Genomic DNA, 22,476 nt, shown 5'->3' with positions numbered 1-22,476 from the left:
AGTGAGGAATCATATTCACCAGTGAAGTGTCGGTATGTTTGCCGCCGCATGCGCTCGGGTAGTGTACCCTATGCTGTGCCCAGGGGACGGAGTACATCCCGTGGCCCAACACCAGTTTTAGGTAGTGATAGTGAGGATGATGTGGCTACACTTGGCATGGATAGACCACAGGCATCAGTGGATGGTGTTAGTGGTGATGGTAGTGGCACCGCCATGCGTGACTCACCAGGCCACGCTGGGACCCATGCTGACTCGCCAGTTCAAGGACAAAGCGGAGCGCCAGCCACCAGCCCACCACAACCACAACCACCCGCACAACCAGCCTATGATGTCCAGTATCCACCAGCAAACCGACCACACCACCCGCACAACCAGCCTATGATGTCCAGTATCCACCAGCAAACCGTATGTGGGATTGGCAGCAAAATCCCAATTTTGTTCCCAAGCCTCACCACTTTGATGATTCTCAAAGTGGAATTCTACCTACTTGTCCCCTTGGAACCACGGCCAATGAACTGGAATTCTTTGAATTATTCTTTGACCAGCCATTGATGGAAATTATTGTCAGGGAAAGTAATAAGTATTTTGAGTACATCATGGCAAATACGATCTTATCACCACATCAAGACTACACAGGTGGAAAGAGACGACTGTTGCAGAAATGTATTTGCTTTTTGCAACAATAATGCTTATGCCTCACATCTATAAGCATAATATAAAAGCATACTGGTCCACAGATCGGCTAATTTCTACCCCGGTCTTCAGTGAAATCATACCAGTGAACAGGTTTATCTTACTCTTACGTATGTTGCACATTCTCTGACAAAACCAGGTCTGACAGAAGTGACAGGTTATACAAGATTAGAAATGTTTTCATGTATCTCAAACAAAAGTTCAGGATATACTTTTATCCATTCAAGAATCTTGTAATTGACGAGTCTTTGATTTTGTTCAAAGGTAGACTGTCATTCAAGCAGTATATACCGAGCAAGAGGAAACGCTTTGGTATAAAACTGTTTGTACTCTGTGATTGTGACAGTGGCCTGGTGTTGGATATTGTTGTATACACGGGTAGTAAAACATTGAAAGATACCAAGATGTTATTGGGTATCTCAGGTGACGTAGTGGGAAACATGATGGCACCTTATCTTGGTAAGGGGCATACATTATATACCGATAACTGGTACACAAGCCCATTACTCAGTGATTTCATGCGAGTGAACAAGACAGATGTGTGTGGCACAGTGCGTTCTAATCGTAAACATATGCCCAGGCTCAACGCAGGTGCTCGTGGTGATGACGTGCAGGTGTTTACTGCCAATGACATCATGGCATTACAGTGGCATGACAAACGAGATGTCACATTGTTGACAACCATTCACCGTAATGAAATGCAAGACAGTGGCAAAGTTGATCGAGTGACTAATGAACATATTCGAAAACCAGTGTCAGTGATTGATTATACACAAAACATGCACTTGGTTGACAAGTGTGACATGCAGATTGGTTTTGTTGACTGTGTTCGTAAGAGTTACAAGTGGTACCTGAAACTTTTCTTCCATCTCATGGACATTTCAATGCTCAATGCATATAATATGTACCAAATAAAGACTGGCAACAGACCACCGTATGGTGAATTTTGTTTGTCTGTTGTCAGACAACTCATAATGAAGTACCAGGTAACAACACCTGCTATACAACATGGTCCTCGAATTCCTCAGGATATACCCAAGCGTTTGAGGAGAGAAGGTGATCATTTCATAATACAGCTTCCTTCAACTCAGAAGAAATTTGCTCAGAAGAGATGCATTGTCTGTGCACAAACAAAACGACGGCAACAAAGACGCAAAGACACTCGGTTTATGTGTGAGGAATGTAAGGTGCCTCTGTGCATGGTGCCTTGTTTCAAGGAGTTCCACAAGCTCCAGCAGTTCTAAAACCATGTCCAGTGATTGTAAATATGTAAATATATGATAGAACATTAGTATTATACAATATTTGTGCATGTTTATTGTAATAAACAACAGTGGTAAACAATAATATGATAATAACTTTAGTGCGGTTGTGTTCAATACAGTGAGTTTATATATATACATTATATACAGTATTGGTCTCTCAGGCCCCAAATGTTAGTAGGAATAGAAAAAAATTGGAAAAGAAAAGAAAAAACAACTAAAACCACAAAATAATATAATGCGCGTATGTGGAATTCGTCGATGTTGCCGCCACCACATCATTTTTGACAAACTTCTTGGCACTGTATCTCGGTAAGTACTGATCAGATTTTTTTTTTTGTCTTATTACCTTCACAAAAATATGCTCTTTAATTCTGTAAGAAAAAATAATTTTTTTTTTTTCAAAATTTCTTGGACACTGGAGCACCACTTCAGATTTTGTCCTTGGACCCTGAAAGGGTTAAGTAGCACTATGATAAACTAGTATCATCACACACACTAGCAACTGAAATCCAAAATGAATACAAAGCTTCATTTTGATAAATGCATACAACCCACAGGTGGAAAATGGCTGATGTATTAAAAAAATATACTTTATATAAGAAAATTGTCCAAGTCATTAGAAAAGTTTTAAGACACAAAATTAAAAACTTTTTATGCATGTGCATTGATGCTACAGTCATACACAGTACAGTAAACCCTTGATTTAACAGACTTCAGATATGAGAGAAAATCTATTGGGTGGACCAATTCACAAACAACTGACAAAGTCCACTGGTTTCAGAAGTGTCCATTATTGTTATGATCGCAAGAAAACAATCTATCTTTATTCACCACAATTACCATTACTGGCCACACACTCACCTTATTAGTCCATTTAATCAAGATTTGCACTCACTTAAGAAATCCTACCTCAGGATTGGATTAGGTAGCTGGGAACAAATATTCCAAAGATTAAATGAGTTTTTAAGTGTAATCAGGACTGCAGAGGAAATTCTGAGTCTCCCAAGCAGGCACACATTTCAGTGCCCTTACACACCAGTAATAATAGTCTTTACAATATTTGTTCAACACTTCAACAGTGGAAGCAGATTAAACTGATCTTCTACTGGACTAAACAGATACATCGTATACCTCTTACTTTATTTCCATGGACTGAAGAAAAAATTTACAATTTACTTCAGCAAATTCCTGAAACCCCGTACAGGTCAGTGCCCCAGGCAGCTGCCCAGCTGGCCCATCACTTAATCCAGCCCGGAGTGCAGTACTAGTTTTTTCTGAACATCTGGCTTAACACTGAATGATTTCATACAGAAAAATTATGCTGGAATATACCTATTAGCATGCTTACTTCAGTCTGTCACCAAAGGTTGACTCATCTGTCTATAGTTACTCTTGCCATTTAGCTAACAATTACAAGGGCATTCATATTTTTATTCTATTAAATTTTTAATTTGTCATATTCACAACTGCATATCTGCTATAAAAAACAACCCGACCAAACGCTGCAATAGTACACTGTACCTCGTACCTGACTTGACTTGTTAAGATGAACAAGTAATGTTGTGGCTCGGCGTGCAGCACGAGGGCCACCTTGAAGAGACTTTTCTGGGGTCACTCTCAACTCTGCCTGCAGCACCTCTACTAAACCTCGTACTCTACCTTCAAGAGCACGTCTAAAAAAAACACATACATACATTTATATGTACATATGTGAAAACTGTAAATAAAAATGTCAGCCCGCCTTTGGCAAGATAATGATTGAAAAAATGTTGGTGAAGTATTTCCATTTTTTGGGTCACCCTACCTTGGTGGAAGATGTTTGGTGGGAAGGTGGAGAGAATACATGTATTTTAAGGAGCTGTTAAATGTTGATGAAAAAAGGAAGGCAGTGGTTTCATGCTCTTCCTTACTCCTACATCTTGTAGGAGTAAGGAAGAGCCAGATGTGAGTATGGAGGAAGTGCACGAGGCAGTAGGTAAAATAAACAAAGGGTAAAGCAGCTGGGATAGATTGGATTAAAACAGAGCTGTTAAAACCAGGTAGGGGTACACATGTAATTTTGAGTGGTTGGCATATTTGTTCAATATATGCACGAAATAAGGAAAAGTACCTAAGGATTAACAGAGAGTATTCTTAATTCCTTTATATAAAGGAAAAGATGAAAAGAGAGAGTAAGAATTATAGGGAGATAAGCCTGTTGAGTATACTGGGTAAAGTGTATGATACAATTATTACTGAAAGGGGTAATGGTAAAAGAAAGTAGGATTACAGAGGAACAAGGCAGATTTAGGAAGGAAAGGGGATGTATAGACAATGTGTTGAACATTGAAGCATATAAATAAATAATACTTAGACAAAGATAAGGAACTTTTTATTGCACTTACGGATTTAGAAAAGGCTTGGTGGATAGGGAAGCATGTGGCAGATATTGGAAATGAATGGAATAGGTACTAGGTTACCAAATATAGTAAAGAGTCTTGATGTGGATAGTGAGGCTCAGGTTAGTGTATGCAGGAGAGAGAGGGGGATTCTTCACTAGTAAAAGACCTTAAAGATGTGTGATGTCAACTATGCAGCACTTATAGATGCAGCTGTAAAGAAGTGAATGCTAGGGTATTGTGGAGAGGTGTAAAATTAAAAGGTAATGAATTTTATACAAAGTGGGAGTTGTCACAAATGCTCTTTGCCAATGACACTGTTCTTTCAAAAGACTACAGAGAAATTCCAGAGGTTGGCAGATGAACTTGGGAGGGTAATAAGCATAACAACAAAATCTAGGCAATGAAAGATTGGATATCAGATTAGAGAGGGAGTATAAAGGAAGTAAATGTATTCAGGAATCTTGGAGTAGACTTATTGGCAAATGGGCCTACAAACGATGGGATGAACCATAGAGGAGAAAAAAGGTGGGTGATGCAAAGAATTTTAACCATGGAGAAAACAAATGTAATGTATATTGGAGCCAACATTAATTTTGCAAGTAGGTGTATTTAAGGTTAGTTCACAGTTTAAAAAAAAAAAAAAAAAAAAAAAAAAATTATTAAATATTCTTAAATATTCTTTCCTTACCTCATCTCACTAAACGCTGGCGTTTTGGGAGCCATATCAAAATATTCACGGCCATTATCTATGAGGCTCACTGCATCTTCAAAGTTACGCTGAGCAATGGCTTGATCCAGCTCTTCAGGTAATTCTAACACCCATTCAGGAGGTCCAATGGAAGGTGGCTGTGATTCTTGAAAAGGATTGAGGCTGTCATCTTCTTCAGCAAAAGCTAAAAATGACAGAACATAATTTGAAAAATTAATAAGAAAAATTGAGCCATTAAAAAAAAACAGTATATAAACTCAGATATAAACTCTCCCCTCAAACTTCTTCTAACCAATCTCAACAGAACACATGACCATAACAGAAGACACAGATCACTCTATGATGTTCCCTGTGTCCATCTCACACTATGTAAAAACTAAATGCACATAAAAGGCCCCAAAATTTAAAATTCATTACCTGTGAATACAAAAGAAACACTGTCTGCTTATCAGTTCAAGACTCTTCTTACTAACCCAAAACTAAATAAATACTGAATAACTATTTCACAAATGTATAACCCATGACCCTATCAAACTATGTTTTTAATTGTAATGCTACAAATTTGTACAACTATAATGCTTCATAACTGAAATGTTCAAATTTCATTGTTTAAATACTCAATTGTACTTCATATTGTAAATTGTTTACTGTAATTTTTACCACTGAATCTATCATTGCTTAGTTAATCTTAAGTTAATTTTAAGCCTGCCTATAATGCTCTGCATACAAGGGACTTTTGGCATGTACACCCAACTACTATAATTCCTTGTACAACTATGTACCATGTCCAAATAAAAATTATTATTATTATTTTGGGCAAAAAACAAAAAAAAAAATTAACAAGAAGTCAAGATTAAATAAACTCAAAATTAGGTGAAGGTAATCAGAAGTACTGTATTATATTACCTACTACTATCAGCACATGCAAACTACAAACTATGTGTGTAACATTCCTAAGTCAAATTATGTTTTCAATACAATAATTCTAATGGATCAAAGTAGAATGACATGGAGAGTGTATAAATCTGTAGAGGAAGGAAAGCAGGGTAGGGGTCATCCTCGAAAAGGTTGGAGGGAGGGGGGCAAAGGAGGTTTTGTGGGTGAGGGGATTGGACTTCCAGCAAGCATGCGTGAGCGTGTTAGATAGGAGTGAATAGAGGCGAATGGTATTTGGGACCTGACGAGCTGTTGGAGTGTGAGCAGGTTAATATTTAGTGAAGGGATTCAGGGCAACCAGTTATTTTTATATAGCTGGACTCGAGTCCTGGAAATGGGAAGTACAATGCATGACTTTAAAGGAGGGGTTTGGGATATTGGCAGTTTGGAGGGATATGTTGTGTATCTTTATATGTATATGCTTCTAAACTGTTGTATTCTGAGCACCTCTGCAAAAACAGTGATTATGTGTGAGTGAGGTGAAAGTATTAAATGATGAAAGTATTTTCTTTTTGGGGATTTTCTTTCTTTTCTGGGTCACCCTGCCTCAGTGGGAGACAGCTGACTTGCTAAAAAAAAAATTCTGATGAAAATGCATTTGTGAATATTTTGACAATTGTTTGTATTAATAACTTTCTAGTCTAAAAAAAAAATAGTGAAAATTTTTAAAAGCATGCTCAACCAGAATTTCTGGACAAATGGAAAGGATCTAATTAAAATTATTTGTATGTGTGGAAGTTTACTGTACGAAAACAGAACACAATCATAGGGTCCTCCCACAACACATAATGACAGATTTATGAAAGGAAAATATTAAAATGTTATAAGAAAAATCAGGGCACATCACTCACGATTATTACTATCTATGGAATCCTCTTTACTAAGAGACTGCTGTCGTTCCTTCTGGTGTATGTGGGCACGTTCAACTTTTTGCTTATCAACTGTTACTTTGTTAGCCTTAGTGCGTTCTATTTCATCAAGCCAATCTTGCTAAAAAAAAATTATGATTAAATATTACAATTTAAATTAAACAAAAGTATTCAAAAATGCTTGTAAAAAAAAATTATTTTAATTAAAAAGAAGAGGTGGAGACTATCATCCATCCACTAATCACATGATACACTATCATTCAAACATACAATTTTATTATTAGTTATACAACTAGTTTAAGGCAATAATATTAACCTAATTATTTTTCTTACCTTAGACTTTGCAGTTGGTGCCATAAAGACTCGTGTATCAGGAAAGATAAGGACCTTAAAAGCATTTTTGGTATTACCTCGATCTTTAATATTTACAGGTAGAACTTGATCAAGAGGATACAATACTTCAAACTTGTAGCGGACTGGACCACGCCTAAAAAGGGAAAGAATTTTAATGCGATTCTCTCTTATGTATGTTTTTTTTTTTTTTCCAACAAGTCGGCCGTCTCCCACCAAGGCAGGGTGACCCAAAAAAGAAAGAAAATCCCCAAAAAGAAAATACTTTCATCATCATTCAACACACTCACCCATTATCACTGTTTTTGCAGAGGTGCTCAGAATACAACAGTTTAGAAGCATACACATATAAAGATACACAACATATCCCTCCAAACTGCCAATATCCCACACCCCTCCTTTAAAGTGCAGGCATTGTACTTCCCATTTCCAGGACTCAAGTCCGACTATATGAAAATAACCGGTTTCCCTGAATCCCTTCACTAAATATTGCCCTGCTCACACTCCAACAGATCGTCAGGTCCCAAGTACCATTCGTCTCCATTCACTCCTATCTAACACGCTCACGCACGCTTGCTGGAAGTCCAAGCCCCTTGCCCACAAAACCTCCTTTACCCCCTCTCTCCAACCCTTTCGAGGACGACCCCTACCCCGCCTTCCTTCCCCTATAGATTTAAATGCTTTCCATGTCATTCTACTTTGATCCATTCTCTCTAAATGACCAAACCACCTCAACAACCCCTCTTCTGCCCTCTGACTAATACTTTTATTAACTCCACACCTTCTCCTAATTTCCACACTCCGAATTTTCTGCATAATATTTACACCACACATTGCCCTTAAACAGGACATCTCCACTGCCTCCAACCGTCTCCTCGCTGCTGCATTTACCACCCAAGCTTCACATCCATATAACAGTGTTGGTACTACTATACTTTCATACATTCCCTTCTTTGCCTCCATAGATAACGTTTTTTGACTCCACATATACCTCAATGCACCACTCACCTTTCTTCCCTCGTCAATTCTATGATTAACCTCATCCTTCATAAATCCATCCGCCGACACTTCAACTCCCAAGTATCTGAAAACATTCACTTCTTCCATACTCCTCCTCCCCAATTTGATATCCAATTTTTCTTTATCTAAATCATTTGATACCTTCATCACCTTACTCTTTTCTATGCTCACTTTCAACTTTCTACCTTTACACACATTCCCAAACTCATCCACTAACCTTTGCAATTTTTCTTTAGAATCTCCCATAAGCACAGTATCATCAGCAAAAAGTAACTGTCAATTCCCATTTTGAATTTGATTCCCCAAAATTTAATCCCACCCCTCTCCCGAACACCCTAGCATTTACTTCCTTTACAACCCCATCTATAAATATATTAAACAACCATGGTGACATTACACATCCCTGTCTAAGACCTACTTTTACCGGGAAGTAGTCTCCCTCTCTTCTACACACCCTAACCTGAGCCTCACTATCCTCATAAAAACTCTTTACAGCATTTAATAACTACCACCTATTCCATATACTTGCAACATCTGCCACATTGCTCCTCTATCCACTCTATCATATGCCTTTTCTAAATCCATAAATACAATAAAAACTTCCCTACCTTTATCTAAATACTGTTCACATATATGCTTCAATGTAAACACTTGATCTACACATCCCCTACCCACTCTGAAACCTCCTTGCTCATCCGCAATCCTACATTCTGTCTTACCTCTAATTCTTTCAATTATAACCCTACCATACACTTTTCCTGGTATACTCAGTAAACTTATTCCTCTATAATTTTTACAATCTCTTTTGTCCCCTTTCCCTTTATATAAAGGGACTATACATGCTCTCTGCCAATCCCTAGGTACCTTCCCATCTTTCATACATTTATTAAACAAAAGTACCAACCACTCCAACACTATATCCCCCCCCCCCTGCTTTTAACATTTCTGTCATGATCCCATCAGTTCCAGCTGCTTTACCCCCTTTCATTCTACGTAATGCCTCATGTACCTCCCCCACACTTACATTCTGCTCTTCTTCACTCCTAAAAGATGGTATACCTCCCTGACCAGTGCATGAAATTACTGCCTCTCTTTCTTCCTTAACATTTAAAAGTTCCTCAAAATATTCTCACCATCTACCTAATACCTCCATCTCCCCATCTACTAACTCCCCTACTCTGTTTTTAACTGACAAATCCATACTTTCCCTAGGCTTTCTTAACTTGTTTAACTCACTCCAAAATTTTTTCTTTTTTTCATTAAAATTTCTTGACAGTGCCTCTCCCACTCTATCATCTGCTCTCCTTTTGCACTCTCTCACCACTCTCTTTACCTTTCTTTTACTCTCCATATACTATGCTCTTCTTATAACACTTCTGCTTTGTAAAAACCTCTCATAAGCTACCTTTTTCTCTTTTATCACACCCTTTACTTCATCATTCCACCAATCACTTCTCTTTCCTCCTGCCTCCACCCTCCTATAACCACAAACTTCTGCCCCACATTCTAATACTGCATTTTTAAAACTACAGTGGACCCCCGCATAACGATCACCTCCCAATGCGACCAATTATGTAAGTGTATTTATGTAAGTGCGTTTGTACGTGTATGTTTGGGGGTCTGAAATGGACTAATCTACTTCACAATATTCCTTATGGGAACAAATTCGGTCAGTACTGGCACCTGAACATACTTCTGGAATGAAAAAATATCGTTAACCGGGGGTCCACTGTATTCCAATCCTCTTCAACCCCCCCACTACTCATCTTTGCAATAGCCCACCTTTCTGCCAATAGTCGCTTATATCTCACCCGAACTTCCTCCTCCCTTAGTTTATACACTTTCACCTCCCTCTTACTTGTTGTTGCCACCTTCCTCTTTTCCCATCCACCTCTTACTCTAACTGTAGCTACAACTAAATAATGATCCGATATATCAGTTGCCCCTCTATAAACATATACATCCTGGAGCCTACCCATCAACCTTTTATCCACCAATACATAATCTAATAAACTACTTTCATTACGTGCTACATCATACCTTGTATATTTATTTATCCTCTTTTTCATAAAATATGTATTACTTATTACCAAATCTCTTTCTACACATAGCTCAATTAAAGGCTCCCCATTTACATTTACCCCTGGCACCCAAATTTACCTACTACTCCCTCCATAACATTTTTACCCACTTTAGCATTGAAATCCCCAACCACCATTACTCTCACACTTGATTCAAAACTCCCCACGCACTCACTCAACATTTCCCAAAATCTCTCTCTCTCCTCTACACTTCTCTCTTCTCCAGGTGCATACACGCTTATTATAACCCACTTTTCACATCCAATCTTTATTTTACTCCACATAATCCTTGAATTAATACATTTATAGTCCCTCTTTTCCTGCCATAGCTTATCCTTCAACATTATTGCTACTCCTTCTTTAGCTCTAACTCTATTTGAAACCCCTGACCTAATCCCATTTATTCCTCTCCATTGAAACTCTCCCACCCCCTTCAGCTTTGTTTCACTTAAAGCCAGGACATCCAGCTTCTTCTCATTCATAACATCCACAATCATCTCTTTCTTATCATTTGCACAACATCCACGCACATTCAGACTTCCCACTTTGACAATTTTCTTCTTCTTATTCTTTTTAGTAATCTTTACAGGAAAAGGGGTTACTAGCCCATTGTTCCCGGCATTTTAGTTGACTTTTACAACATGCATGGCTTACGGAGGAAAGATTCTTATTCCACTTCCCCATGGATATAAAAGGAAAAGCAATAAGACCAAGAACTATTACAATAAAATCAAAGAAAACTCAGATGAGTGTGTATAAATAAATGTGTACATGTATGTGTAGTGTGACCTAAGTGTAAGTAGAAGTAGCAAGACATACCTGTAATCTTGCATATTTATGAGGCAGACAAAAGACATCAGCAATCCTACCATCATGTAAAACAATTACAGGCTTTCGTTTTACACTCACTTGGCAGGACGGTAGTACCTCCCTGGGTGGTTGCTGTCTACCAACCTACTACCATAAGTTAAGATTAAGAGTTAATCTAATTATAGATACAGAAATGAATGAATTACAATACAAAATACAAATACTAAATGAAATACAAAAATTTTGCTGGAAACAAAATAGATCTGTAGTCAAAATAAAAATAAATAAATAAAAATAGTGTAAAGCACCCTTCTGGCAAGACAGTGATGGAGTGAATGATGGTGAAAGTTTTTCTTTTTCGGGCCACCCTGCCTTGGTGGGAATCGGCCGGTGTGATAATAAAAAAAAAAATAAAAAAAAAAATAATTTTATGGATCTTTAGTGTATGGTTCAGCAGGGTTAGACTATACAGAATATATATTACTATAACTTCTATTAAGGGTTGCAAGTTGTGTGTGTCTTTCAGACCTAGATGTACATTTTTATGCTTTAATGACATATGAGAAAAGATCAAGAGTGATGTTAGAAGAAAGCCTACATTAAAACTTAGCATCTTATGGGTAGGGTTAATGCTCCACATTTTCAATTAAATTCTTAAGCGTACAGAACAAAATATGCCAAGAAATGAACGAGTGTTTTAGCAAGTCAGGAGGAAGATGAGACAAAGCCTCTAGAGCAGAGTTTCTAAACATCCCACATTGCATTTCTCCTCAGCAATCCCAGGCTCTTCCAAATCCTCCACTTTCTTTAATCATGACATTTTTTTTTTTTTTTTAACAAGTCGGCCGTCTCCCACCGAGGCATCATTATACAGCTGACCAAACAGCTGATCACACATATCACCACTATATACAATTCTGTGGCTCACAACTAGTTCTGTGTAGATATAAGACAGGTATGAGTATCTGGAGTTTACCTGGAGAGAGTTCCGGGGGTCGACGCCCCCATGGCCTGATCTGTGACCAGGCCTCATGGTGGACCAGCGCCTGATCAACCAGGCTGTTACTGCTGGCTGCACACAATCCAACGTACGAGCCACAGCCAGGTTGGTCAGGTACCGACTTTAGGTGCTTGTCCAGTGCCTGCTTGAAGACAGCCAGGGGTCTATTGGTAATCCTCCTTATGTATGCTGGGAGGCAGTTGAACAGTCTCGGGCCCCTGACACTTATTGTATTGTCTCTTAACGTGCTAGTGACACCCCTACTTTTCATTTCATTTCATACATATCCATAAAATCACCCATAGCCATGAAGAATGCCACTATTGACATCCATAATCCTACATTTACCAAACATCCTTCCTCTATAATAGTATAACACACACTCAAATATAACATCCCCACCCCGCCTTCTGGCTGTATTCTCCTCCCTTTCCACCTCCAGGACTGAAGTCAGGTTAACAAAGGTATATGTGTATTAAATTTGAGAAAATTTCAAAATACAACTGAAATACAGTGGAACCTCAAATATCGAACTGCTCCCAGCTCAACCAATTATGTAAGTGTATTTTTGTAAGTGCTTTTATAAGTGTATTTTTGAGGGTCTGAAATGAACTAATCTAATTTACATTATTCTTGATGGGAATAAATTTGTTCGGTAAAGGCACTCGAACAGCCGTCTGGAACTAAGAAAGTTCGATATTCGAGGTTCCACTGTATTAACAAAATAAAAAACACATTGCCAATTATTGTAAAAATGCAGTTATAAATGAGAGTATGCTACAGATAATTTTAATTAAAACTTGTATTGCATTAATATACTTACCTGTCACTTAACCAAGATGCAATCATCAAGGAGTCATTCAGTAGATAACAATGAATTCTTTGCAATGCAGAATAGTCATCTTGGTTAAGCTCTACTAAGTCTCCATCATATACCAAGTAACGATCCTCAACCTCCATCACATGCTACAAGAAATAATAAAGTTAAAAAAAATCCAGTTATACAGAATAAAAATAAGCAGTGAATTTTGTTAAAAATATACTGTCACCAATTTGGACTTTAAAAAGTAGCAATGGGAACCATGACAAATTGTCAAAATCATTCCTACTCCTATTGCTTTCAGGCATTTTTTTCCCTTAAAAATTCTTTACCATTCCATCTTTCACCTTTTTTAAATAATATCTTCAATTCCATTGTTCATATACTGTACTTTATATTGCAGAACTTTGCATAATTCATTTATATCTGTTTATTGTACTAATATTTTATTTCACGTTGTTTCTCTGAAATGCACGTACATTATTATAACAGAATTCTTATGAGAATTGTTATCTATAACTTTCACTGTACAGTGCTACTTACTGAACATCCTTCTATTTTTTCCAAAAGTCCAGTCAACTTTTTCCTATTTTCACGTTCACGTTTTTTTCGCACTTCTTGTGGATTTACTTCTATCATCTCCTGAGCAGCACTGCCTGGGCCTCTTTCTCCTAAACAAATAAAACAAGACAACACACATTCTGTAATTTTATTCACCAAACCAAAAACTATATAAATTTAACCATACCACGGGTAGGGTTTGATCCCAAGGTCAGAGTGTCTCAAAACTCGACGGTCTGGAGTTTTGAGACTCTCTGACCGCAGGATCAAACCCCACCTGTGGTATGGTTTGTTTGCAATCGTGTCATTACAATTTCGTAAGTTATACTATATAAATTTATGCTACCTATCTTATTGATAAGTTGTAAACACGAACAATAACCAGCACCTTGCTCATCAGAATTGCAATTAATATATAAGTACCTGTACTGTAGGTGCTGCAAACTTTGTCCAATTTTGAAAGATTTTTTTAATCTCAAAATTCTGATTTTATTGCTCCTATTTGGTTAAATCTGAATTTCAATTTATGTTCATAGAAAGCCATAAACCTGCATGGATCATTCACTGCTGCATGCCAAAGGATTGGCCAATATGAAAAAGGCAGAAGCAGAAGTATTAAGGGTGAGCACAAGAGCAAAGGTAGATCATTGTTAGTTTAGTAGATCATATTCAGATTATTAAAATTGGTCTGTACTTAAAGAGTAAGTGCTTATCCCATTGATTTACTGAATTCAGAAAAAGAAGGGACAAAGCCAAATACAGTTCTAAATTACTTTAATAATTCTTATAGAATAACTTACCTGCAACTGATAGCTCTAGCAAGGATGTTAAGAGAGATTTCTGCTCTGTAATGAGGTGAGAGAGTTGGTACATCTCACTTTCAAGGTCTGAAGTATAAAAAAGCAAATATTACAATAGTAATAAAGTATTGTCTCTCTTTCTACTCTAAGCTTCTAGGCTCAAAAAATTCCTTTATTTATAAATAAACAGCAGTAATATGTTGCATTTGGTATATAGTTGTAGTGTATGTACTATAATTTTACTTAAGTCCATTACAAAAGGGATAAAATACAAAAAAATTACAAAAATAGTTTCAACGTAATGCCGGTGCTTTCAAAGAATATAAAGAAGTTAGTGGAACAATTCACAAATAAAATACACTTTTGAGAAGAAATTTTTGCTAGATGACATTTTGGTTCATCCTGGACTATTATCAAGTCACAACTGAGAAAATGGGAAGGAAATGAGGACAGGGTTTCCCACCCATTTTCTAGCTCAGCTGAAACTTGATAATGGTCCAGGATGAACTGAAATATCAGAAGAACATAAGAAAGGAGAACTGCTGGCCCATGCTAGACAGGTCTAACTCTCACCCACCCACACCCACTCATGCACTTGTCCAACCTATTTTTACAGCTGCCCAAGGTTTTTTTTTCACTTCAGTGATGCTACTCAGGAGTTTGTTCCACTTATCCACAACTCTATTACCAAACCATTGTTTGCTTATATTTTTTCTAATTCTTATTTTTTTCAACTTGAGCCCATTGCTGTGAATCCTATCTTGGTTTGATATGTTTAGCATGTTATTTATATCTCCTTTATTTATTCCTGCCTTCCATTTATACACAATAATCATATCCCTCTATGCCTTTTCAGAGAGTGCAGATTCAGTGCCCTCAGTCTATCCACTGAGGAAAGATTTCTGATATATGGGATCAACTTTGTCATCCTGCTCTGTATATTCTCCAGCACATTTATGTCCAGTCTGTAGTAAGTGACCAGAACTGTGCGGTATAATCTAAATGAGGTCTTACCAAAATTTTATAAAGTTAAGTACAACCTGAGGATCCCTATTATTTATACTTTTTCATATGAAGCCAAGAATTCTATTAGCTTTATTGCAAACACTTATGCACTGTTGTCTTGGCATTAGATTACTTAAACAAAACTCCTAAATATTCTTTTTTTCATAGTTTCCTCTCAAAAGTGTGGGTTATTTGCAAATATAAATGAGCACACAAATTCCCATGGAAAGTACAACTTGAGGGGAAAGTAGGTATTACCTTCTCAGTAGTAGGTATTTTCTCTGGCTACTCATAATATAGTATAGCAGCATGTTGTCTGATTTATTTTTTCTCAATCTCTATACTACTATCCTCTTTCAAATGATAACACTTTCCTATTTTTTTCCATTAATTTTTTATTTCCTTATGCCTGCAGTTTCATCATCAATAATAAAATTTAAGGATAAAAATGAATGCAGTCAGTTGTTAAAAGTAATGTATTTTTTGACTACGACAAAAATTCCATTTAGGGATATGCCTGGAAGATAAGGAGCATAACTGAAAAGGACACAGGCTGAATCCAGGACAAGGAATGATAGCCCTGTTCCCAAGAAGTAAATAGTTACCTGTACCTAGGAGTTAGTCACATGCTGTGAGTTACATCCTAGGGGAGAACCTAAAGACCCCAATAAAAAACAAGTCACACAGCTTGGGTGTCTTGGATTATCCTGAAATACAGTATTAGCCCTTTAGGGTTACTGATCCAATATATATTATCTTTGTCTACCCACAATATGAAACAAGAGGAAAACTGCAATAAATGTCAAGTGTATCTGCAAGTGTTGCGTTTAAACAATGTTGAAAGAAGGATCACAAAAAAGATTAATCTTGATTTTTATATTTAAATCAAATTATTTAGTTGCAAAAAATTATTACACATATACATACTGTACCTAAGTAACTGACAATGCAGAGATAAATCTACATATTTAGGTGAACTGAAATAATCTTAGAAAATTAGAGTTTTTATAAAACCTGATTACTTACATGATATTTCTTTGGCAGTCTCTATGAACTGCATATAATTCATATACACATTCTTCTTGAGTTGGGCATTGGTTTCTTCAGCCAAATGCTGAATCCTTTGTCTTTGTTGCCTCAACTCCAAATCCCCAACACTACTGTGGCTGAGGTCTTGAACATCTGAATACAAAATGGCAATTCAGAGAAGTTAATGAATAAAAACATATAAAAAAATAAAGAATATACAGTAGACCATTGATTAACACACACTCTATTAACATTTATTTCTGCATTAACACAGTTGAGAAGTTGCGGTATATTTCATTTGAACATGCCATAATTATTACATAACAAATGTAGGGGAAAAATGAGACATGTAGTGGATTCATTCCCCCTCCATCTCACAGCTCACCTACAGGCAAAGCCATTGTCTTACATGGAAGGCGACCTACTTAATGTACACAACTTCCCTCTCCTCAGTTCCCTGTACATATGCATTTAATACTGCACCCAGCCTTTTCTAGCTAATTGATTTTACTGATTTTTCATATTTTAATCATCCCATCTTGTCTTGGGATGGTAACCATGGCACCCAAGAGGAATGTGAGTGAACCTAGAAGTCCAAAGAAGCATAACCATGAAAATACTAGCGTTTTGAAGAAAATTAAGATAGTAGATAAGCTTAAGTGACATACATGTGATGGAGATGGCATGAGCTTATGGCCTGAATGAGGCATCATTTCATACAGTTAGGAAGAATAAGGCAAAGATACTAGCATGTTCAATGAGTAGCCCATAATTTTCAAAGTCTGTTACACTGAGGGTTGACTGACTGTATGTAGCAGTGGGTAAAAATGGAAAGGGGTAAAGCAGCTGAGATTGATGGGATCAAGACAGAAATGTTAAAAGCAGGTGGGGATATAGTTTTGGAGTGGCTGGTACTTTTATTCAATAAATGTATGAAAGAAGAGAAGGTACTTAAGGGTTGGCAGTGTGTGCATAGTTCCTTCGTAAAAAGGAAAGGGGGACAAAAGAGTGTAAAAATTATAGGGGAATAAGCTTGTCGAGTATGCCAGGTAAAGTGTATGGTAATTTTACTGAAAGAATTAAGGTCAACACGGAGAGCAGGAAGAGTAGGGGAAGTGTAGACTAAGTGTTTACACTGAAGCATATAAGTGAACAATACTTAGATAAAGGTAAGGAAGTTTTCATTGCATTCATGGATTTAGAAAAGGCATATGATAAGGTGGATAGGGAAGCAATGTAGCAGATGTTGCAAGTGTATCAAATAGGTGGTAGGTTACTGAAAGCAGTACAGAGCTTTTATGAGGGTAGTGAGGTTCATGTTAGGGTAAGCAGAAGAGAGGGAGATTATGTTCCAGTAAAAGTAAGCTTTAGACAGGGATGCATGGTGTTACCATGGTTGTTTAATATCTTTATAGATGGGGTTTTAAGAGAAGTGAATGCTAGGGTGTTGCAGAGATGTGTGAGATTAAAATAGGCAGAATCTAATACAACATGGGAGCTGTCACAGTTGATTTCTGCCAATAACTGTACTTTTAGGAGATTTTAAAGAGAAGTTGCAAAGACTGGCAGACAAATTTGAGAGGGGATGTAAAAGAAGAAAATTAATAGTAAACACAGGAAAGAGCAAGGTGATGAGGGTAATAAATAATTCAGGTAAAGTATTATGGCTGACATGACACTAAATAATAATTTCCATAACAGATAAATATTTTTCCTGTGTAATGGATATGGAAATCTTGCAATAAATGTGCAATGTTAATGGGGTAGTCCAGGTAATTTTGTCAATATTAATTCTAAAATATCATGATACTATATCTAAAAAAATCCTCTCCCAGTGGAAGACATGGGACTAGCCAGCCTTATTGTTTTACATTTGTTTTGTCTTTGTTTGTTAGCCATAGCTAACAAACAACTTTGTAAATGTTGTTCTTACCATACTTGTATTTTATGAAAGCAGTGTTTCTCAAGACAGGCACTGATCTCCACATTAATTTATTTTGCCCTAAAATTAAGGGTACTCAAATACAAGTTATATTTTTGCATAAGAAAAGAACATTGAACATAATAAGACTTGGTTTCTTGTACAAGTGGGCGGGACACCCAACCTCTTCTTAACATTAACACTGGTTACTCTACTCTCTCTTATATAAATTCCTCATATCCTAAACTCTTCATATGCAACAATATGCTGCAAACAGGGCACTTTACTCACATCTCTCAGCATTAAAGTCCTCAGCTGTCAGTTTTTTTACCAACAAGTCTGCCATGTTGTTGTTGAGTGACGTCACTCACTGGACGTCCCAGTACCAGTAGTATTATCATTGTTAGTTTATTTTAGGCACAGGTACACATGAGTACAATTATCATATATAGTAACATGTGTGCAACTCCCTCCCCACAAAACAAAAGTCAAAGTGACTTATTTCCATCATCATCATAACCATCAAGGACCCCAATGGAAATGTCACTTGACTTTTTTTGGGGGGTTAAACTAGGTAATTTACAAATTACTAGGTATGATAATTATATTTATGTACCTGTATCTAAAGTTACCTACATCATCATCTCCAGTGCTTCAACAACCAGGTGATGAGCATCATGGTCCTACCTAACTTGATGATAAGTGTGCCTGGATATGAGAAGAATAAGTTCATACATGTGGAGGTGTGGACCCAGCTCCCACTGCTGTTTATAACTGCCATCACTACTGAAGAAATGTAAGCTGATGAATGAGCCAATTGTGTAACTTTTGGGTATCTTTACTGTGGAAACTTTTCACCAGCCAGTGGCTTCTTCAGTCCAATACAGAGATGAACAGTGGAAAATGAGTTTGAAGTAATCAGTCCCTCAGTTCAAGGACCCCAATGGAAATAAGTTATTTCTGTCTGATTTTTTGGGTTATCGTATGTAACCTACATGTATGCTGCTATGTATGACGGTTTATGTAACTCTATTTATGTGTACCCAGACCCGAATACACTTAGTCTGGAGTTAGTGTTCAGGTCATCAGTCTTGATAAAAGTACAGTATATGAACGGAGAAGTGTATAAGCCTGTTCTTCACTCATATGCTGAACTTTTATCAATATTGATGACCAGAAAGCATCAGTTCCAAGCTGAGGGACTGATTACCTCAAACTCTTCATCATCCAACGTTCTTCTGTGTTATGGACTGATAAAGCCACTGGGTCTGGCTGGTGAAACATTTCCACAAGTGTCTCGTTCATCAAGACAAAAAATTCTCACCGTTCAACCAATAGGAAAACTTCCCCAAACACCAGACACATTTCATTACTATGTAAGTTTATTCAGGTACAGGTACACATAAATACAGTTACATAAATTATCATACATAGCAGCATATGTGATTACCTAGGACAACCCCCCCTCCCTCCCCCCCAAAAAATCAGTCAAATTGACTTATTTATTGTTGTTGCTGAGACTTACAGGGACATTGACAGATTGGTAACGGATCAGCTAGTTCCTATCAGTACTGTTCTACTTTCTTCAAGCTCGTTTGCTAGTTCCTTTCTGACATTGTTTCATGAATTTCTGTTTGAAAATCCAAAAATTATATTCAGCATTCTCATTATTTAATGTTTGTCTAATACATCAACATTGTCATACATCAAGGTCGTGTTTCACACCCACTGGAGGGAACACCGAGCCAATGACAACCACTTTTGAAGGATCTCTCTTACCGAGACACTTTCCAAGTTAAGATTTTGTTTGGATTTTTAACCCTGGAGAGTTAGCCACCCAGGATAACCAAGAAAGTCAGTGTGTCGTTGAGGACGTTTGTCTTATTTCCATTGGGGGACCTTAAATTTTGTCCCCCAGGATGCCACCCACACCAGTCGATTAACACCCAGGTACCTATTTACTTGCTAGGTGAACGGAATAACAGGTGTAAAGAATCAAGACCAATGTTTTCACCCTTGCTGGGGATCGAACCACGGACACTCAACGTGTGAAGCGAGAGCATTGCCTACTAGCTAGCCATACCGAGCATCTCCTCCAGACCATCATCATCAGAAAGGGGGTAAAGGTCGGAGAACGTAAATCGAGCACCATCTGTCAGAACTTAAATTTCCTAACAAATTCTGGACAAATACCCTGACTTCACACGCGGGCTCTGTGGCTAAGTAATTGCAGCATTCGGACTGTTAAATGAGTGGACCACGGTTCGAGCCCCTGTCCAGATCTTAGTTCATTGGGACTTATTCTGGGTATACACATACCGAAGAGGGAGTTGAATGATAGCTCTAGGTCTGTTGTGCTGCAGTCAACACATCAGGAGCTAGCAGTGTTGCAGAATATTGTAAGCTGATAAAAAATAGACCCAGAAGACCAGGAAACAGTGATGCCATCACAATGAATAAATCAATAATCAGTCTGTGACTAATTTCTGTTGGACTCTCCATAATAATAATAATAATTATAATAACAATAATCTAGGTAACACTAACTGTGGAAAATACTGTATATATTTTCCAGAAATTCAGTATTTATATGTAAATAGATGGCCATACTGTATTTAATAATATTTGTCATAGAAAACGGAAAGCCTGCGTCTGCTCAACACTCGCCATCTTGGTTTTGAATTTGTATTAGAAACGGTGAATGAGGAAGAATTTTTCGTGCTCTAGAGGTTAAAATTGTGCTGACACCTCTCAAATAGGAGGCGAAATTGGTGGATATGCATTCCTGCATAACTTGAGATATCAGGCGACTGGACAAGACAGCTCCAGGAACCTCAGATAAGCTCTCTAGATTTGTGTGTAATTCTGGCCAGCATTATTTTCATAGATTTAGTTAGAGTGAGGTTTTCTGAGTATGATACATATTAATCTCCAGTCAAATTGGTGAGTGATATTAAGATATATTTTCCTTCTGTTATGTAATTGTGTATATATATATATATAGCAATTTATTATTTTTAATATACAGTCCACAAATTTATATATTTACCAGTATTCCTGGTGTATGTATATTTCATTTAATTAATAGGTCCAGAGCAACTTGTGGATATGACAGTGGTAGGTATCGAAGGGGGACATTTTTTGCGACCTAGGTGTCCCAAATTCCTACTTGTCTATGTAACATTGATAAATAATAATTATCTTTGTTATCATTTACTGTTATGTACATAATTAGTTACATTCAGATAAATGCAATTTTCCACAATTAATTAGCTCGTTGGTCCTTCGAACCGGATGTAATTAGTGAAGTCATTAATTAGTTAATTACTTAACATCCCAGCAATTCCAGGAACAGCTGTTAAAAATTGACCACTGTCTGGAAAATCTTCCAGCTCCTCCACCCAACATCTTGCTCCTGGGGGATTTCAACTTAAGGCACCTAAAATGGAGGAATATAGCAAATAATATTGTTGCAGTAATAACACCAGGAGGCAGCTCTGATGAAAACTCACACTCACACGAGCTTCTAAATCTCTGCACAAAATTCAATTTAAACCAGCAAATAATAGAGCCTACTAGACTGGAGAATACACTAGACCTCATCTTCACTAACAATGATGATCTGATAAGAAATGTCACCATATCAAAAACAATATACTCAGATCACAACATAATTGAGGTTCAGACATGTATGCGTGGAGCCCCAGACCGACATAATGAGACTAGTCACGAGGGAGCATTCACTAAATTCAACTTCAATAACAAAAACATAAAGTGGGACCATAAGGGAACAAGAGGGATTACCAACAGACCCCTGGCAGTCTTCAAGGTGGCACTGGACAAGCACCTAAAGTCGGTTCCTGACCAGCCGGGCTGTGGCGTGTACGTTGGTTTGCGTGCAGCCAGCAGTAACAGCCTGGTTGATCAGGCTCTGATCCATCAGGAGGCCTGGTCACAGACCGGGCCGCGGGGGCGTTGACCCCCGGAACTCTCTCCAGGTAAACTCCAGGTAAGTAAACCAAGTCCTAACCGATATATGCTGGGAAGATATACTAAGCAACACAGACCCCAACTTATGCCTAGAACAGATTAACTTGGTGGCACTCGATGTATGCACAAGGCTCATTCCTCTAAGAAAAAGGAGGAGTAGATGTAAAATAGAAAGAGACAGGCGCTCCCTTTACAGGTAAGTAAACCAAGTCCTAACCGATATAAGCTGGGAAGA

At 37.5% G+C, this 22,476-nt stretch overlaps 1 protein-coding gene across 2 annotated transcripts in view; it reads right to left on the bottom strand.

Moving 5' to 3' along the window:
* The window catches only part of Exo84 (exocyst 84), a 35,656-nt gene extending 16,609 nt beyond the window's left edge, over positions 1-19,047 (bottom strand). The window contains exons 1-9 of one of the 2 annotated variants that reach the window (XM_070090975.1): positions 18,939-19,047; positions 16,328-16,483; positions 14,297-14,383; positions 13,479-13,606; positions 12,939-13,081; positions 7,187-7,340; positions 6,836-6,974; positions 5,028-5,232; positions 3,487-3,631 (exon numbers count right to left, since the gene is read on the bottom strand). In XM_070090975.1, coding sequence (XP_069947076.1) covers positions 3,487-3,631; positions 5,028-5,232; positions 6,836-6,974; positions 7,187-7,340; positions 12,939-13,081; positions 13,479-13,606; positions 14,297-14,383; positions 16,328-16,483; positions 18,939-19,032 — 1,251 coding nt within the window. In that variant the 5' untranslated portion in view covers positions 19,033-19,047. Of the gene's footprint in view, positions 1-3,486; positions 3,632-5,027; positions 5,233-6,835; positions 6,975-7,186; positions 7,341-12,938; positions 13,082-13,478; positions 13,607-14,296; positions 14,384-16,327; positions 16,484-18,542; positions 18,695-18,938 lie in introns of those variants that run through there. The other variant, XM_053783708.2, reaches the window with a different exon arrangement.
* Positions 19,048-22,476: the final 3,429 nt, after the last annotated feature.

This window comes from Cherax quadricarinatus, chromosome 33 (assembly GCF_038502225.1).
Source record: "Cherax quadricarinatus isolate ZL_2023a chromosome 33, ASM3850222v1, whole genome shotgun sequence".
Lineage (NCBI taxonomy): Eukaryota > Metazoa > Arthropoda > Malacostraca > Decapoda > Parastacidae > Cherax > Cherax quadricarinatus.
This window is presented reverse-complemented; position numbering and strand designations above follow the sequence as displayed.